This window comes from Pleurodeles waltl, chromosome 7, assembly GCF_031143425.1.
Source record: "Pleurodeles waltl isolate 20211129_DDA chromosome 7, aPleWal1.hap1.20221129, whole genome shotgun sequence".
In the NCBI taxonomy this organism is placed as follows: Eukaryota; Metazoa; Chordata; class Amphibia; order Caudata; family Salamandridae; genus Pleurodeles; species Pleurodeles waltl.
Window position 1 is genome coordinate 169,397,272 of NC_090446.1, and position 13,482 is coordinate 169,410,753.

General features: G+C 42.8%; 1 protein-coding gene and 1 pseudogene across 3 annotated transcripts in view; both read left to right on the forward strand.

Moving 5' to 3' along the window:
• ZMYND8 (zinc finger MYND-type containing 8) overlaps nt 1-13,482 on the forward strand; it is a 602,889-nt gene that overhangs the window by 226,661 nt on the left and 362,746 nt on the right. For all 3 annotated transcript variants that reach the window (XM_069243462.1, XM_069243464.1, XM_069243463.1), the window contains exon 9: nt 3,386-3,463. In XM_069243462.1, coding sequence (XP_069099563.1) covers nt 3,386-3,463 — 78 coding nt within the window. The remainder of the gene's footprint in view (nt 1-3,385; nt 3,464-13,482) is intronic.
• LOC138247497 (U5 spliceosomal RNA) lies at nt 12,074-12,176 on the forward strand (annotated as a pseudogene).

Sequence of the window (13,482 nt, forward strand, 5' to 3'; positions counted from 1 at the left end):
GTCTTACCTATACTGCATAGGCAGTGAGAGGCTGGCATGGCACCCTGAGGGGAGTGCCATGTCGACTTACTCATTTTGTTCTCACTAGCACACACAGGCTTGTAAGCAGTGTGTCTGTGCTGAGTGAGGGGTCTCTAGGGTGGCATAAGACATGCTGCAGCCCTTAGAGACCTTCCTTGGCATCAGGGCCCTTGGTACTAGAAGTACCAGTTACAAGGGACTTATCTGAATGCCAGGGTGTGCCAATTGTGGATACAATGGTACATTTTAGGTGAAGGAACACTGGTGCTGGGGCCTGGTTAGCAGGGTCCCAGCACACTTCTCAGTCAAGTCAGCATCAGTATCAGGCAAAAAGTGGGGGGTAACTGCAACAGGGGGCCATTTCTTTACACAGATGCTTACAGGGTAATTAACATAATCCTTTTCTTTCACCAAGGCTTTCCATATCACCCCTACTTTTGTGGGCACATCCTGAGCAAGACTCACATTTCCTCAAACTACCTTTCAGTGAGCTTCTCCGACCTTCCTCATATTGTCCCCAGTTATCCCTAAAACCATGTCCTGCCACCAAAGTCATCCCTGACATTCTACACCAGCTCTTCTAATCTCCTTCTCTTTCCTAGTTTCTCTAATTCATTTTCATAAGAATACAACACAAGCATCCCATCTTTCCCCTTCTCTCTCCATACAATCCATGTGCACGTTTAGACTGTCACCAACTTCCATCCTCTGCTGAAATTAGATTTTAGTGTGCACCTATGTAACATTTCTTCTTTCCATATTCTCACCATTTACTTACTCTATTTATTCCTTTATTTCGCTAAACTGTAACAGATGTCTTTCCGTTTGGTCTTGTTTACTGTTGTAGTCTGGGACCCTAGTGGTTTACTTGAAAGCCTAACTGATGTTGATGTTCACCACTTTTCGGAGGCATTCACAGTGGGTGTTACTACTTACATGTTGGTAAGGTGTAAGGGTGTTAGTGTTCTCATTCTTTATCAGGATTTTGCAATTGCATTTAGTGATGTGCCTTTGTGTTTATTATGGAAAGCTTTCCTCTATCTCAGCGGTTCAGTCCATGTGTGATGTAGGTATCCTATGCACTTTAGGCTACTGATTGTTTGCTGCAGATAGTGCAAGGAGGACAGTGCCTTTATTGCATTTTTGGAGTACTGTGTGGAAAGAATTAAAACAGGTTTTACTGGGCCCTTAAGGGTTTCATATAGCAATGGAGTATTTGTCATCGGAGTTTGTCTTCTTATATTGATGTAGTGGGTGGATTTGCTAAATTGTAATGGAACTTGGAAGAGATGCATTTCTTTTCAGTGCTCTCTGAAGCAAAGCTGGCTCAATGTAGACTATGTTGTCTGTCATGACCCTGATATGTGTGATTTGCATATTTACCTGTAAGCAAGAAAACTTACTGCCTGCACCACACTATAATTTGTACTTGGACCTTTGTCCCTTATGCCACAAAAGCTTTTGTATTTGAATTCAAAAAAGAAAATCCTTTGCAAACCCCAGAATAAGCATCTCAGTTCCTGTTTTGCGTACAGTTCTTTCATACTTTGTTTCATCGTAGTCAGATTTCTGGGACTCGGATAATTTTATTTTGGGTTACGATTTGACATAGAAATCTTTTATTTAAGTTATGAGAGTTAATTCTCCAAGAGGTAGGTCCTGATACATGGAATTTTTAACAGATTTTCATTAGTCAATATTTCTGAACACTACTCTAAGGGACACGCGTCTTTGTTCATCTGTGATAGATCAGTCATCTTGACAGATATTGTTTAAGAGCACCATCTTCTTTTGTGCAGCAGTGTTATGATTTAGTGATTTGGATGGATAGATTAATGGAAAGGATATCAATGGATACACAGAAACTGCAAAGTAAAGCTAGCACTTAAAATAAGTCCTTTCCACCATGAAACGTCATGCTCACCAGTGTTTTGTTGGGCCCTCTGCTAACTCGTACCAGTATCTGAAGTGGTGAAATGGGACAATCCACGTGCATGCAGCATTCAGGAGCTTCTTGTGCAGGAAACGATCTTTACGTTTTTTTTAGCCTTGTAAAAATGTGTTCCTGAGATTTTTTGTCTTGTGATTGTGTGGATCCATGTGGCAAAAAGCACAAAAGTGGAGGGAAGGGGTAGTGCATATGCCCCAATAAGAAGGTGCACTTAGTACCATCCCCTGCTTGTTAGTATTTGACCCGGTATACCTATGAAGAGAGTGCTGCTTAGTATTGCACAATGGTCCCACAATATTCAAGATTTTGTAGCTGTTCCAATGTATTATTACATAAAAACTAAATGAATGGCTTTTTACAGAGAAGTAGAAGCAGTTAATATTTTAGTTCTGTTAAATATAAACTAGTTTGTTGGATGTGATGGTCGACTTACCACAGTCACTATATTTGTTATTTTTCCTAGTGTGTACTGTTTAATCCACTTGTATTTCTTATGCTGCGTTCTAAACATTTGGACATTTCCACTGCCACAACCAAAAATCTTTAGGAAAGTTTGTTTGTGGGTAAATGATCTTTGGAAAGAGGGGTTGGGGGGGGGGGGGGGGAGGGGATTTTCTATTCTTTTCTTTTTTTTAACAAACCTTACTAAAGGGCATACGTTGTACCCTTGAAATGTACTCCAGCATCAGCAAATTATAAAATCTGTGCCTTCATTGATTCTTCCAAATTAGATTATTCTAAAGTAAAGTGATCCTTCAATTTCAGACATTCAGTTTGTCTCTTAAAAATTATAGTGAAGGAGTTTGAATTGCGTTTTTATTTTAGTTTGTGTTGCGTTTGTGATAGCATTTTTGTTCAGAGCACGACCATTAACAGTGCAAAACAATGGTACATGAGTAATTTTAACAACAAAGCCAGAACATGAAAGTTGGGTTTTGTAGTAGTGGGCTAGAAGGTGCATTATCTGATTACTTTTCTCATGGTGAAAAGTGTAGCTAAGAAAGTGTTTTCTAAAGCCACGGTGCAGTTGCATCAAAAATATAGTTATGGGGGAGCAAAAGGAGGGCTGAAGCCTACACGCAGTGTGAATCCAAGGGAGGATTTCCAGAAACATAATAGGGGAGGAGTTCAGCATCTCCTCTCCTCCCTTTTCGTTCTAAAAATATTCTGAAAACCCGTAAATACATAAATATGATCTGTAGTGGATACAGAGTTCAGGGTGGTCACTTTCATAGAAAGAAAGAAAATTTCTTGAAGTCAAGTTCTTTCTACTAAAGCAGCATGTCTTATACTTGCTGACATATTTTATTCATGTAAAGTTAATATGCATTCCTACATTTTTATAAACCTGGTCACATGTGATAGAATATTAATGCAATGTATTAATGAGGTGATTTTTCTTTTTTTTTCCAGATGAATGAAATTGAAGTGTGTCCAGAATGTTATTTGTCTGCTTGCCAAAAAAGAGAGAGTTGGTTTTGTGAACCTTGTGTAAGTTTGCATTTTTTTTCATATTACCAGAACTTAATTATCGATTTTATTTTCACATAAGTAGTTAACCTTTCATTAACACCGTATTGCACCTAATATTAGTAATACATACTTTCCAACAGCATTATTGACACAAATGATGATCAAGAGAAAACTAATCAGAATACATTTGTTTACAGAAGTTGTGTGAGATTAATCTACCAATGTATTATATATTTTCTCTTGTACATTGCCATTTCTAAGGAAAGTAGCTTGCCAGTTACGATTTTCCATATAAATTGAATGCATTGCTGTATAACATTCTAGCCGTTTTCCAATTAATGGTGAGAATATCATGTGCTATTTCAAATTGCCCGTAGATAAAGTTCAGAAATGGTAAAAACATAAATTCCTATGTGGCATTAGAGCACTTCTAGGTTGAAGACTTTTAAAACAGCTTTGTAATTTACTTTTCATAGCTGTATTAATACGGGATACATATAATTAATCGTTCTTGCCATTTATTTGTAGTTGATATTCCTAAGGTTATGCGAGTTTTACATGGAAAACAAGTTAAACCGACTGTGACTTTCTCAGATGCCTTAGATATTTTGTATTTGAAAATTATGTAAGGTTCTCAGTCCCTGCATCTTGAACCCCTGTGTCCCTTTTCACATAAAAAGATGCCTAGCATGGTGAAGAAGTATTTTTAGCCACCATTTGTTTTATTCACCACTGGAGAAGGACTATTGAAAATTATCAGAACTTGCTAAAGGACTGGTGGGACTTGAGGCCCTGCACAACTTAATCCTTACCTAGCCTATTCACCGGTAGACCTACCTGTCCCTCCTGCTGACATTGCCCAAGATATTCAGTTAGTTAACCTCCTTCACCAGTGACCTCTGCAGTTGAAATCTGTCTAAGTACTCTTTTTGTCATCCCTCTGTGGTTAGTAAGTTGTGTAGCATTACATTTGTTTATAGTATTGGAAACCATACAAGTCTTCTATGAAATGCTATATAAAAACAACTTACTATTTTTAAGACCAGCAAAGGACTACTGTTAGCATTCCTAAGGTCAACTCTTACTCTGTTGAAGCACAGTACAGTTCTACACTTCACATAGCAATAGACAGTGTTTTGGAACTGTGGAATGGGCCCCTTTTGGCATGGTTACCCCCCCCCCGCCCCCCCACACACACAGTTTGCCTGATGTTGATGCTAACTTGACTGAGTGTGTGCTGGAATCCTGCTAACGAGGCCCCAGCACCAGTGTTCTTTCACAAAACTGTACCTTTGTTTTCACAACTGGCACATCCTTGGCACACAGCTAAGTCTCTTGTACAAGGTACCAATGGTATAAAGGGCTCTGTGGCCGGGGATGGTCCCCAAAGGCTGCAGCATGTATTATGCCACCCTAAGGGCTCCCTCACCAAACACATGCACACTGCTATTGCAGCTTGTGTGTGCTGGTAAGGAGAAAAAGGTAATATCCACATGGCATCCCTCTCTGGGTGCCATGCCTACCAACCACTACCTGTGGCACAGGTACGTCACCACTCTAGCATGCCTTACAGCCCTAAGACAGGGTGCACTATGCCACAGGTGAGGGCATAGCTGCATGAGCAATATGCCCCTACAGTGTCTAAATCCATTTTTAGACATTGCAAGTACAGTCTGGCCATATTAACACCTTCGCTGCCAGGCTCTTTTTCTCCTCCTGTGCCAAGCCTTTTTTTTGGCTATTTCGGCGTAGTTCGCGCTTAGACTCCTCATTACCTTTTGTCCACATAAGCGACCCATGCCAAATTTGCATCCTTTTTTCCCAACATCCTCGGAATTCTAGAGATACCCAGAGTTTGTGGGTTGCCCTGAAGGAGACCAAGAAATTAGCCGAAATACAGCTAAAATTTCATTTAAAAAAAAGAAATAGGAAAAATACATGTGGTTTGCGATGCTAAAAATCACCATCCACCCAGATTTCAAGAACAGGCAGACTTCAATCAGAAAAACACATTTTTCAACACAATTTTGCCATTTTACTGGGACATACCCCATTTTTACAAATTTTCTGTGCTTTCAGCCTCCTTCCAGTTAGTGACAGAAATGGGTGGGAAACCAATGCTGGATTTAAGACACCTAGACATTTCAGAAAAGTAGACAGAATTCTGAATTCAGCAAGGGGTCATTTGTGTAGATCCTTCAAGGTGTTCCTACAGAAAGTAACAGCTAAAATAAAAAAAAATATTGAGGTGAAAAGAGCCATTTCTGTCCACGTTTTTTTAAATAACTTTTTCCAGCTTGTCAGATTTTTTAAAGCAATATACCGTTACGTCTGCTGGACTCTTCTGGTTGTGGGGATATATAGGGCTTGTAGGTTCATCCAGAACCCTAGGTACCCAGAACCATTATATGAGTTGCACCTTGCAATGGGTTTTCAGTGTTTACCGGGTATACAGCAATACATTTTGTGAAATATAAAGAGTGAAAAATAGGTATCAAGGAAACCTTTGTATTTCCAAAATGGGCACAAGATAAGGTGTTGAGAGCAGTGGTGTTTGCACATCTCTGAATTTCGCGGTCCCCATACTAGCATGTGAATTACAGGGTATTTCTCAAATAGACATTTGGAAGGAAAAAATGTAGAGAAAGACAAGGGGCACTAACACTTGCTCTTCTCTTCTTTGTTTCCCCCAAGTCTCCCGATTAAAAATGGTACCTCACTTGTGTTGGTAGGCATAGTGCCCGCGACAGGAAGCGCAACATGAACACATCACATTTTTACATTGAAATCTGACTTGTTTTTCGGAAAGTGCGTAGCTGTGGATTTTGGTCTCTAGCTCAGCCGGCACCTAGGAAAACCCAGCATTCCTCCAAGTCTCCCAATAAAAATGGTACCTCAATTGTGTGGGTAGGCCTAGTGCCTGCGACAGGAAATGCCCCAAAACACAACATGGGCACATCACATTTTCCCAAAGAAAACTGATGTTTTTTGCAAAGTGTGTAGCTGTAGATTTTGGCCTCTAGCTCATCCGGCACCTAAGGAACCTAGCAAACCTGGACATTTCTGAAAACTAGACACCTAGGGGAACCCAGGATCGGGTAACTTGTGGCGCTCTCATCAGGTTCTGTTATCCAGAATCCTTAGCAAACCTCAAAATTTGGAAAAAAAACACTTTTTCCTCACTTTTCGGTGCTACAAAGTTCTGGAATTTGAGGAGAGCCACTAACTTGCTTCTACCCAGCATTCTCCCACATCTGCTGGGTAGGCCTAGTGCCCACAACAGGAAATTCCCCAAAACACTACATGGACACATCAAAATTATCAATTACAAAACCACCTGTTTTTGCTGCGTTTTAGGTCCTAGGCTCAGAAGCCACCTAGGAAACCTACCAAACGCAGACATTTCTGAAAACTAGACACCCGAGGAAGTCCAGGGAGGTGTGACTTGCATGGATCTTCCTGTGTTTTCTTACTCAGAATCCTCAGCAAACCTCAAATTTAGCTAAAACAAAATGTGCAGGATCACCGCACTGTTGCAAATTTCCTCCCAACCAACGTTCCCCTCAGTCTCCCGATAAAAATTATATCTCACTTGTGTAGGTGGGCCAAGTGCCTGTGACAGGGAGGAGCCAAAAACATGTCGAAATTGAGAGGGAACCAAAGCGGGTCCAAAAGGGCAGTTTGGAAAAAAGAACTTTAAGGCTGACAAGTGGGGCAGAATTTTTATCGGTATTGATGCGACAATGCTGGGTGTTAGGAATTTTGTGGATTCCTGGAGATTCCGGAAGGTTCCATCACAGAAATGTGGGGAAAATGTGTTATTTCAAGCAAATTTGGAGGTTTGCTGGGCTTTATGGGTTAGAAAATGGTGCGGGGTGCATGTGAAGCACACCACCCTGTACTCTCCCAGATGTTTAGTTTTCAGATGTGTCTAGGTCTGTAGATTTTTCTACACGGCAGTGGTCCAAAGTCTCACCATTACAAGTGGGACGATTTTGAGAGATATCCAAGGTCTCATGGCCCGAATGTAAAATCAAAACCCAAAATAATCAAATATCTTCTTGCTTGCCATTGAGATAAGATCTTTTAGTGTGTGGGGGTAGACTGTTAACCCCTTCAGTTGGGGGTGGGAGCATAACAATGCCCATGCTGGTTGGTAGTCAGCACCACACTTTTTTTTTTTTTTAATTCCCTGGCATCTGATGGCTTTCTGCAACCCCCCCTCACCCCCCCACTCCCCTCTCTTTCCCTCTCTCCGGGAGTGGATCAGGGGTAATTGTTCCATCTGCCCACCGGTGGGCAGAACAACTTTGTCCCTGTTTATTTGGGGTGGAGGTATAGTCCTAACCCCACCCTTTTTTTAATTAATTTTTTTTTTTTTTTAAATCTTCCCTGGTGTCTAGTGTGCTTTCTGCCCCCAAAGGGAGAAGCCCTATCCCGCCCGACCCCAGTTTTGGCAGAAAGTCCAGTGGGAAAATTAGGAAAAACAAGGGGGAGTAAAAACTGCAGCCAGGACTACCCCTAAGGTGTCCAGAGCTGAAGTGACCCCCTCCTTGCCGAATCCTCTATCTTGTTTTGGAGGAGAGTGACCAATAGGGATAGGAATGTGCCCCCCTCTGCAAAGGGAGTGGGTATAGAAAGGGTGTAGCCACCCTCAGGGACAGTAGCCATTGACTACTGCCCTCTGACCCTTTTAACATCCCTAATTCTAGTATTTAGGGGCACTCCTCAACCTTGATGTTCAGATTCTTGGCGACTTTAAGAAGAAGAACCACTGAAGAGTCAACCCCAGCAGTGAAGACTCCAGATGACAACTGACCTGGTTCCAGCCCCACCCACCTGCCTGCAGCTACAAGACTCCTGCTACAATAAAAGGCGACGCATCCTGCAGGACCGGAAACCTCTACATACTCCTAGAGGATTGCCTGCCCAGCAGAGGGCCAAGAATGCCACACTACAATGGACTTCTCCACAAGAAACATCCAAGAAGGACTCCAGAACCGCCCTGGATCCGCAAGCCCTGCCCACTCTGCACCCGAATCCCACGGACTGTGCCCAGGTGGCCCACCGATCTAGAGGAGGTCCTCAGGCAATTCTGACCACCGTGGGTTGACCCCTCCTGGCCAACACGATGACGCCTGCAGCCTAAATCTGAAGGACCCCCTGACCATGACCAGATCCGATGAAGATTCCCAAAGCTCAAAGGTACCCCGGCACATGCAGGACCAGAACTTTGGGGAATATGACGGTTGGCCCAGCAGCGTCCATCGGGCACCTCTCCTACTGGTCCAGCCTTTGTTTTTTTGCAACAGACTCCCTGGACCCAGCCTGCAGCATCTTCGTGACCCCCAGGGTTCCCTCATTGAAAAGCATTGGGTACCAGGCGCTGTTTTTGCACCCTGCATTCGGCCACCTCTGTGCTGCTTAAGTGGTGCTGACCTGTGCCTCCCCCCCCCCCCCCCCAGTGCTCATCTAAACCCCCCAGGTCTGTGCCCTGAAGTTGCATGTATTTACCAGAAACCTGTTTTCTTCGGCGTGCCCACAGTACTTATTGGATTCCATTGGAAACCCGACACTAACTTCGATCTCTGCACCAGGCTGGCCCTGTGTTACTGGAGGTGCATTTTTGGGGTCAACCTAAACCCTGACCAGTGGACATGCTAATTCCCGAAGACTGGGATCGTAAGTCGAGTACTTACCTGTAAACTGTGCTAACACTTTTCCTCCCCTAGCATGGGTTCCTATGAGAAATTGCACTGTTTGCTTATGAAATTGAAAAGTGTTAATTACATGTAAACTGTTTTATCTGCAAAACCCAAACAAAGTGCATTTCATATATAAGCTTGACAGAAACATACAACTGTACTTACCGGCGACAAAGATCCTTTTATTTCTAGAGGAAAGTAACAAAATATATTTTATAAAAACACTGGCCTGGAGTTAGCCATTGAGTGTGTGTCTCATTTCTTGACTGTGCATGTACAACAAGTGCTTTGCACTACCCTCTCGTAAGCCTAACTGATCGACCACACTACCATAAAAGAGAGCATTAATATTATCTACCTTTGCCTCTGTTACACCTTTGGGGATCCACTGGACTCTATACACACCATACCTCATTTGGGATGGTAAATACAGACCACCAACTTCTTACAGGAACTTTTCTAAATTCTTCTGTTTTCCTTCCTTGCAACCCACTAGCAACCTGCTCTTGGTTGATCCATCTGTTCTTTTAAAACTAAATAGTTCAAATGTGTGGCTGCCTGGCAAGAAACAATAGAATGCAGTAGTAAAACCATGCCTCAACACCTAAACAAACGTAAGATATGTTTTGCTTCACTGATGACCGAGCTGAAACACTCATGCACTGACCAAAATCTCTGGAATGCGCTTCTTAGTCTGAAGATGACCTTTATTATTTCACTTCGCAAGGTTCGTAAAAGGAGATTAGCATGCCGAAAGCACACATTTATAAATGTTCACAGCAATTAAATGAAAACATGTACAAATGATTCTCCACTGCGTTATAAACAGCAAATATATGTATCTTTATTATAATGCAAAGCAAATAATGAATTTAAAAAAATGCATCACCATGAGGCAAGGGCACAACTGCTTCATCTCCCTCCTATTCAGCATCTGATCGCAAGATCCCAGAATCTATTGAGGAGAGAGAGATCAATTATCCTCTCAGGATGGATGACACACCCCAGCGCCCTGGGTATGCCTGACATCTGAAAATACTCTCAATCCCTGGTCCATCTGGTCTCGGTCTCTATACTTTGAACAAACAAGAGAGAACAATTCTAAAACCTCCCTCTCACAGCAGAAATTTATTGATTAGGCCAGCTTTGAAAATAACATGTTGGGACTTGGCCACAATCCTAAGGTGCCAATTCAAAACAAGACCGTTCCCTGCCGTCTTAGTTCATTCTTATCAGCCTAAGCCCTTGGTTGGAAAGAATACGAAAAATAAAAACATGAGCACAGTGTACAACGTGGAAAACTACTTGCAGCTTTTAACGTGGTGGTGGCTAATGCTAAAATAAAGTCAATAGGCAAAATGAAGCTGGTGGTCACTAATGTGAGATGGTGTGCTGCTAGGCTAAGTGCAACATTGAGTCAGTGGTCAAAACTCATATCATTACAAGATACCACATTAGAACAAGCAGTCAAATGGGTACAAAACAGGAGCAGCAAAGAGGTTGCTGGAATAAAGAGAGAGAGCTGGGTAAAGAACAAGAAAAGTTAGTGAATGATTGTCAAGTGAGATGCTGTGTAGTTATGAGACAAATTAGGGCAAAACATTTCGAATGAAGTTATGATGAAAGGGATGCTTAGTGGAGTGTAAGTAATGAACAGTTATGGAAATGATAAGACATGCAGAAGAGGAAAGAGTTAAAGTGGGATGAGAGCAAGAGGGGAATTAAAAGCTTATGCGACAGGTTGGTGACAGTAGGGCAGGGAGAGAAAAAAGGAGCAGTAGGAGCAAACAAGCACATAAAGCAGTGACTTTTACAGCAATTAGTGGAATGTGTGTGCAAGAGAACAAAATATGTATAGTTGTTTATGGCTGCCGCATGGAACAGTTACTTTGAATACCAGAATTAAAATCTGGGTTTTAATTGCTGTTAGCTTAGAGCAGCATCAGTGTTTAAAGCTGCCTCCTTTATTTAGATTCCTGTCAGTTGCTGTAAGTATAGAAGATAAAAGGACACCCACCAGAAGTATTCTGTTTTCAGCTCTGCGGTTTCTCCAGCTCTATTTCAGAACAGAACCCATCAGTGGCATTCCTCTACAGGACTGATGACAACCCTTAGTGTTATCACCATTCCTAAATAAAAATCCTTGCAACAAGGCGCCCAGCATTTCTTCAGTCTAGGATCTACCCTTATGCTCCAGTTCACCAATTACACTCTTTGGATCTCTGTGTCGTTACTATCTCACATTTTGTATGCAAGACAATAAGGAAATTAGTTTTTCTATTTAGCACCCAACTTTGGGCCTTTTAGGTTGAGGGCTTAAGCGCTCTGGCCTGTTGTAATCTATCTCTGGGCTTTTAACCACGCCCATCTCTATCACTCGTGGCAAGAAAAGTACAGTTAGGAATTTACAATGCCAATAGCTCTAACTCGTTCCTCTTTGCAAATACTTGTATTGTTACAGCAGCTGATGTAGCCTTATAGGCTTTAAGTACAAAACGCACTGGCTCATTCATTGTTTTGGAAAGAAAAGCATCGAATCAGCAAGCATGTTTTGATGTAGGGATATAAAAATATTCTTCTTGGGTGCCACCGGTCCTCACAAAAGCGTGTGTGAGGCACCATCCAAAATGTGCAGAGTTAAAGGAGCCAACATTAGGACTTGAGCAGAGAAACCATATCGATGAAGCCTTTCCTGTCGTGTGACGTACGACTAAATCTGCATACCCATAATTTTGTGTCACTTCTGAGCCCTCTGTTTTTTTTTTTTGTGGGAACAAGTGTTTTATCAATGTAGGGCTTTACGGCAATTATTAAAATTGGTTGTATTTTAAAGGATTGTCTAAGATGAACTTAATAAACTAAATCATCTTGACAGTCTTTAGAGAGGTATTTCCTTGTGCCACAGACGGCGGACATGAAACGTATACTCTGGTTTCTCCTCAAACCAAACAAATCTTTCTATTTCCATGGAGAGTAACATTGAAGAGTTTCACTTAATTTATGAAAGCCCTGCCAAGTGCAGGGTTACCCTTAATTAGTAAATTAAAGTATAACTATATTGCAGACAGATAGATTTGCTAGGTCCTCAAGTGTGACAATATTCTTGTGTTATCCGTCGGGGTGGGTGGGTGTGTGTAAGAATTATATATATATATATATATATATATATATATATATATATATATATATGTTCGATGGCATCTGTCGCTGTAGATACGCATGTTCTGCAATAGCTCGCCATCTGGTGTTGGGCCGGAGTGTTACAAGTTGTTTTTCTTCGAAGAAGTCTTTCGAGTCACGGGACCGAGTGACTCCTCCTTTTGTCTCCATTGCGCATGGGCGTCGACTCCATCTTCGATTGTTTTTTTTCCGCCATCGGGTTCGGACGTGTTCCTGTCGCTCCGAGTTTCGGAACGGAAAATAATAGTTAATTTCGGAAGATTTTCGTCGGTATTGTTGCGTTCGGGATCGGCGTACTTAGATTCAACACCGCATCGAAGATCGAAGAGCTCCGGTGCCCTTCGGGGTAGTTTTTCGATCCTCCGTCGGGGCCTGGTCGGCCCGACCGCGTGCTGAGGAACGCCGATGGAACGGACCCCGTTCCGTTTCTGCCCCAAATGCCACAATAAATACCCCTACACAGACCAACACTTGGTCTGCAACCTGTGCCTGTCACCTGAGCACAGCGAAGACACCTGCGAGGCCTGTCGTGCGTTCCGGTCCCGAAAAACACTCCGAGACCGTCGAGCCAGAAGACTTCAAATGGCGTCCGCACCGACAGCCCAACGGGAGTTCGAGGAACAGGAAGAGGAAGGTACCTTCTCGATCCAAGACTCAGACTCCGAAGGATTCGACGATACACAAACCGTGAGTAAGACGTCGAAAACCACACAAAGAAACATTTACAAGGCCCAGGGGACGCCACTGCCACCAGGCCATGGCTCGACCCATAAATTCGGTGACCGACCGTCGGCACCGAAAAAGGCCCAAACAGTGCCGAGATCGTCCGACTCCGGTCGAGACACCGGCACGCAGCCTTCTCGGGACCGAGAAAGTGCTGGAGACAAGCCTCGACACCGAGATGCCGGTGTGGACACGGCTCGACGCCGAGACAGCGGCACCGAAACAGATCGACGCCGAGAGGTTTCGGCCCCGAAAAGGAAAAAAGTCACCTCGGAGCCGAAAAAACACACAGACAAAGTTTCGATGCCGAAACAGACTGCAAGCGACCCAGCTTCGGGCTCTTACACAGAAGAGCACTCGCTAACCTCCCAAATGCAAAAGCATAGGTTTGAGGAAGAGCTACAAGCAACTGATTTGGACCATACGCAA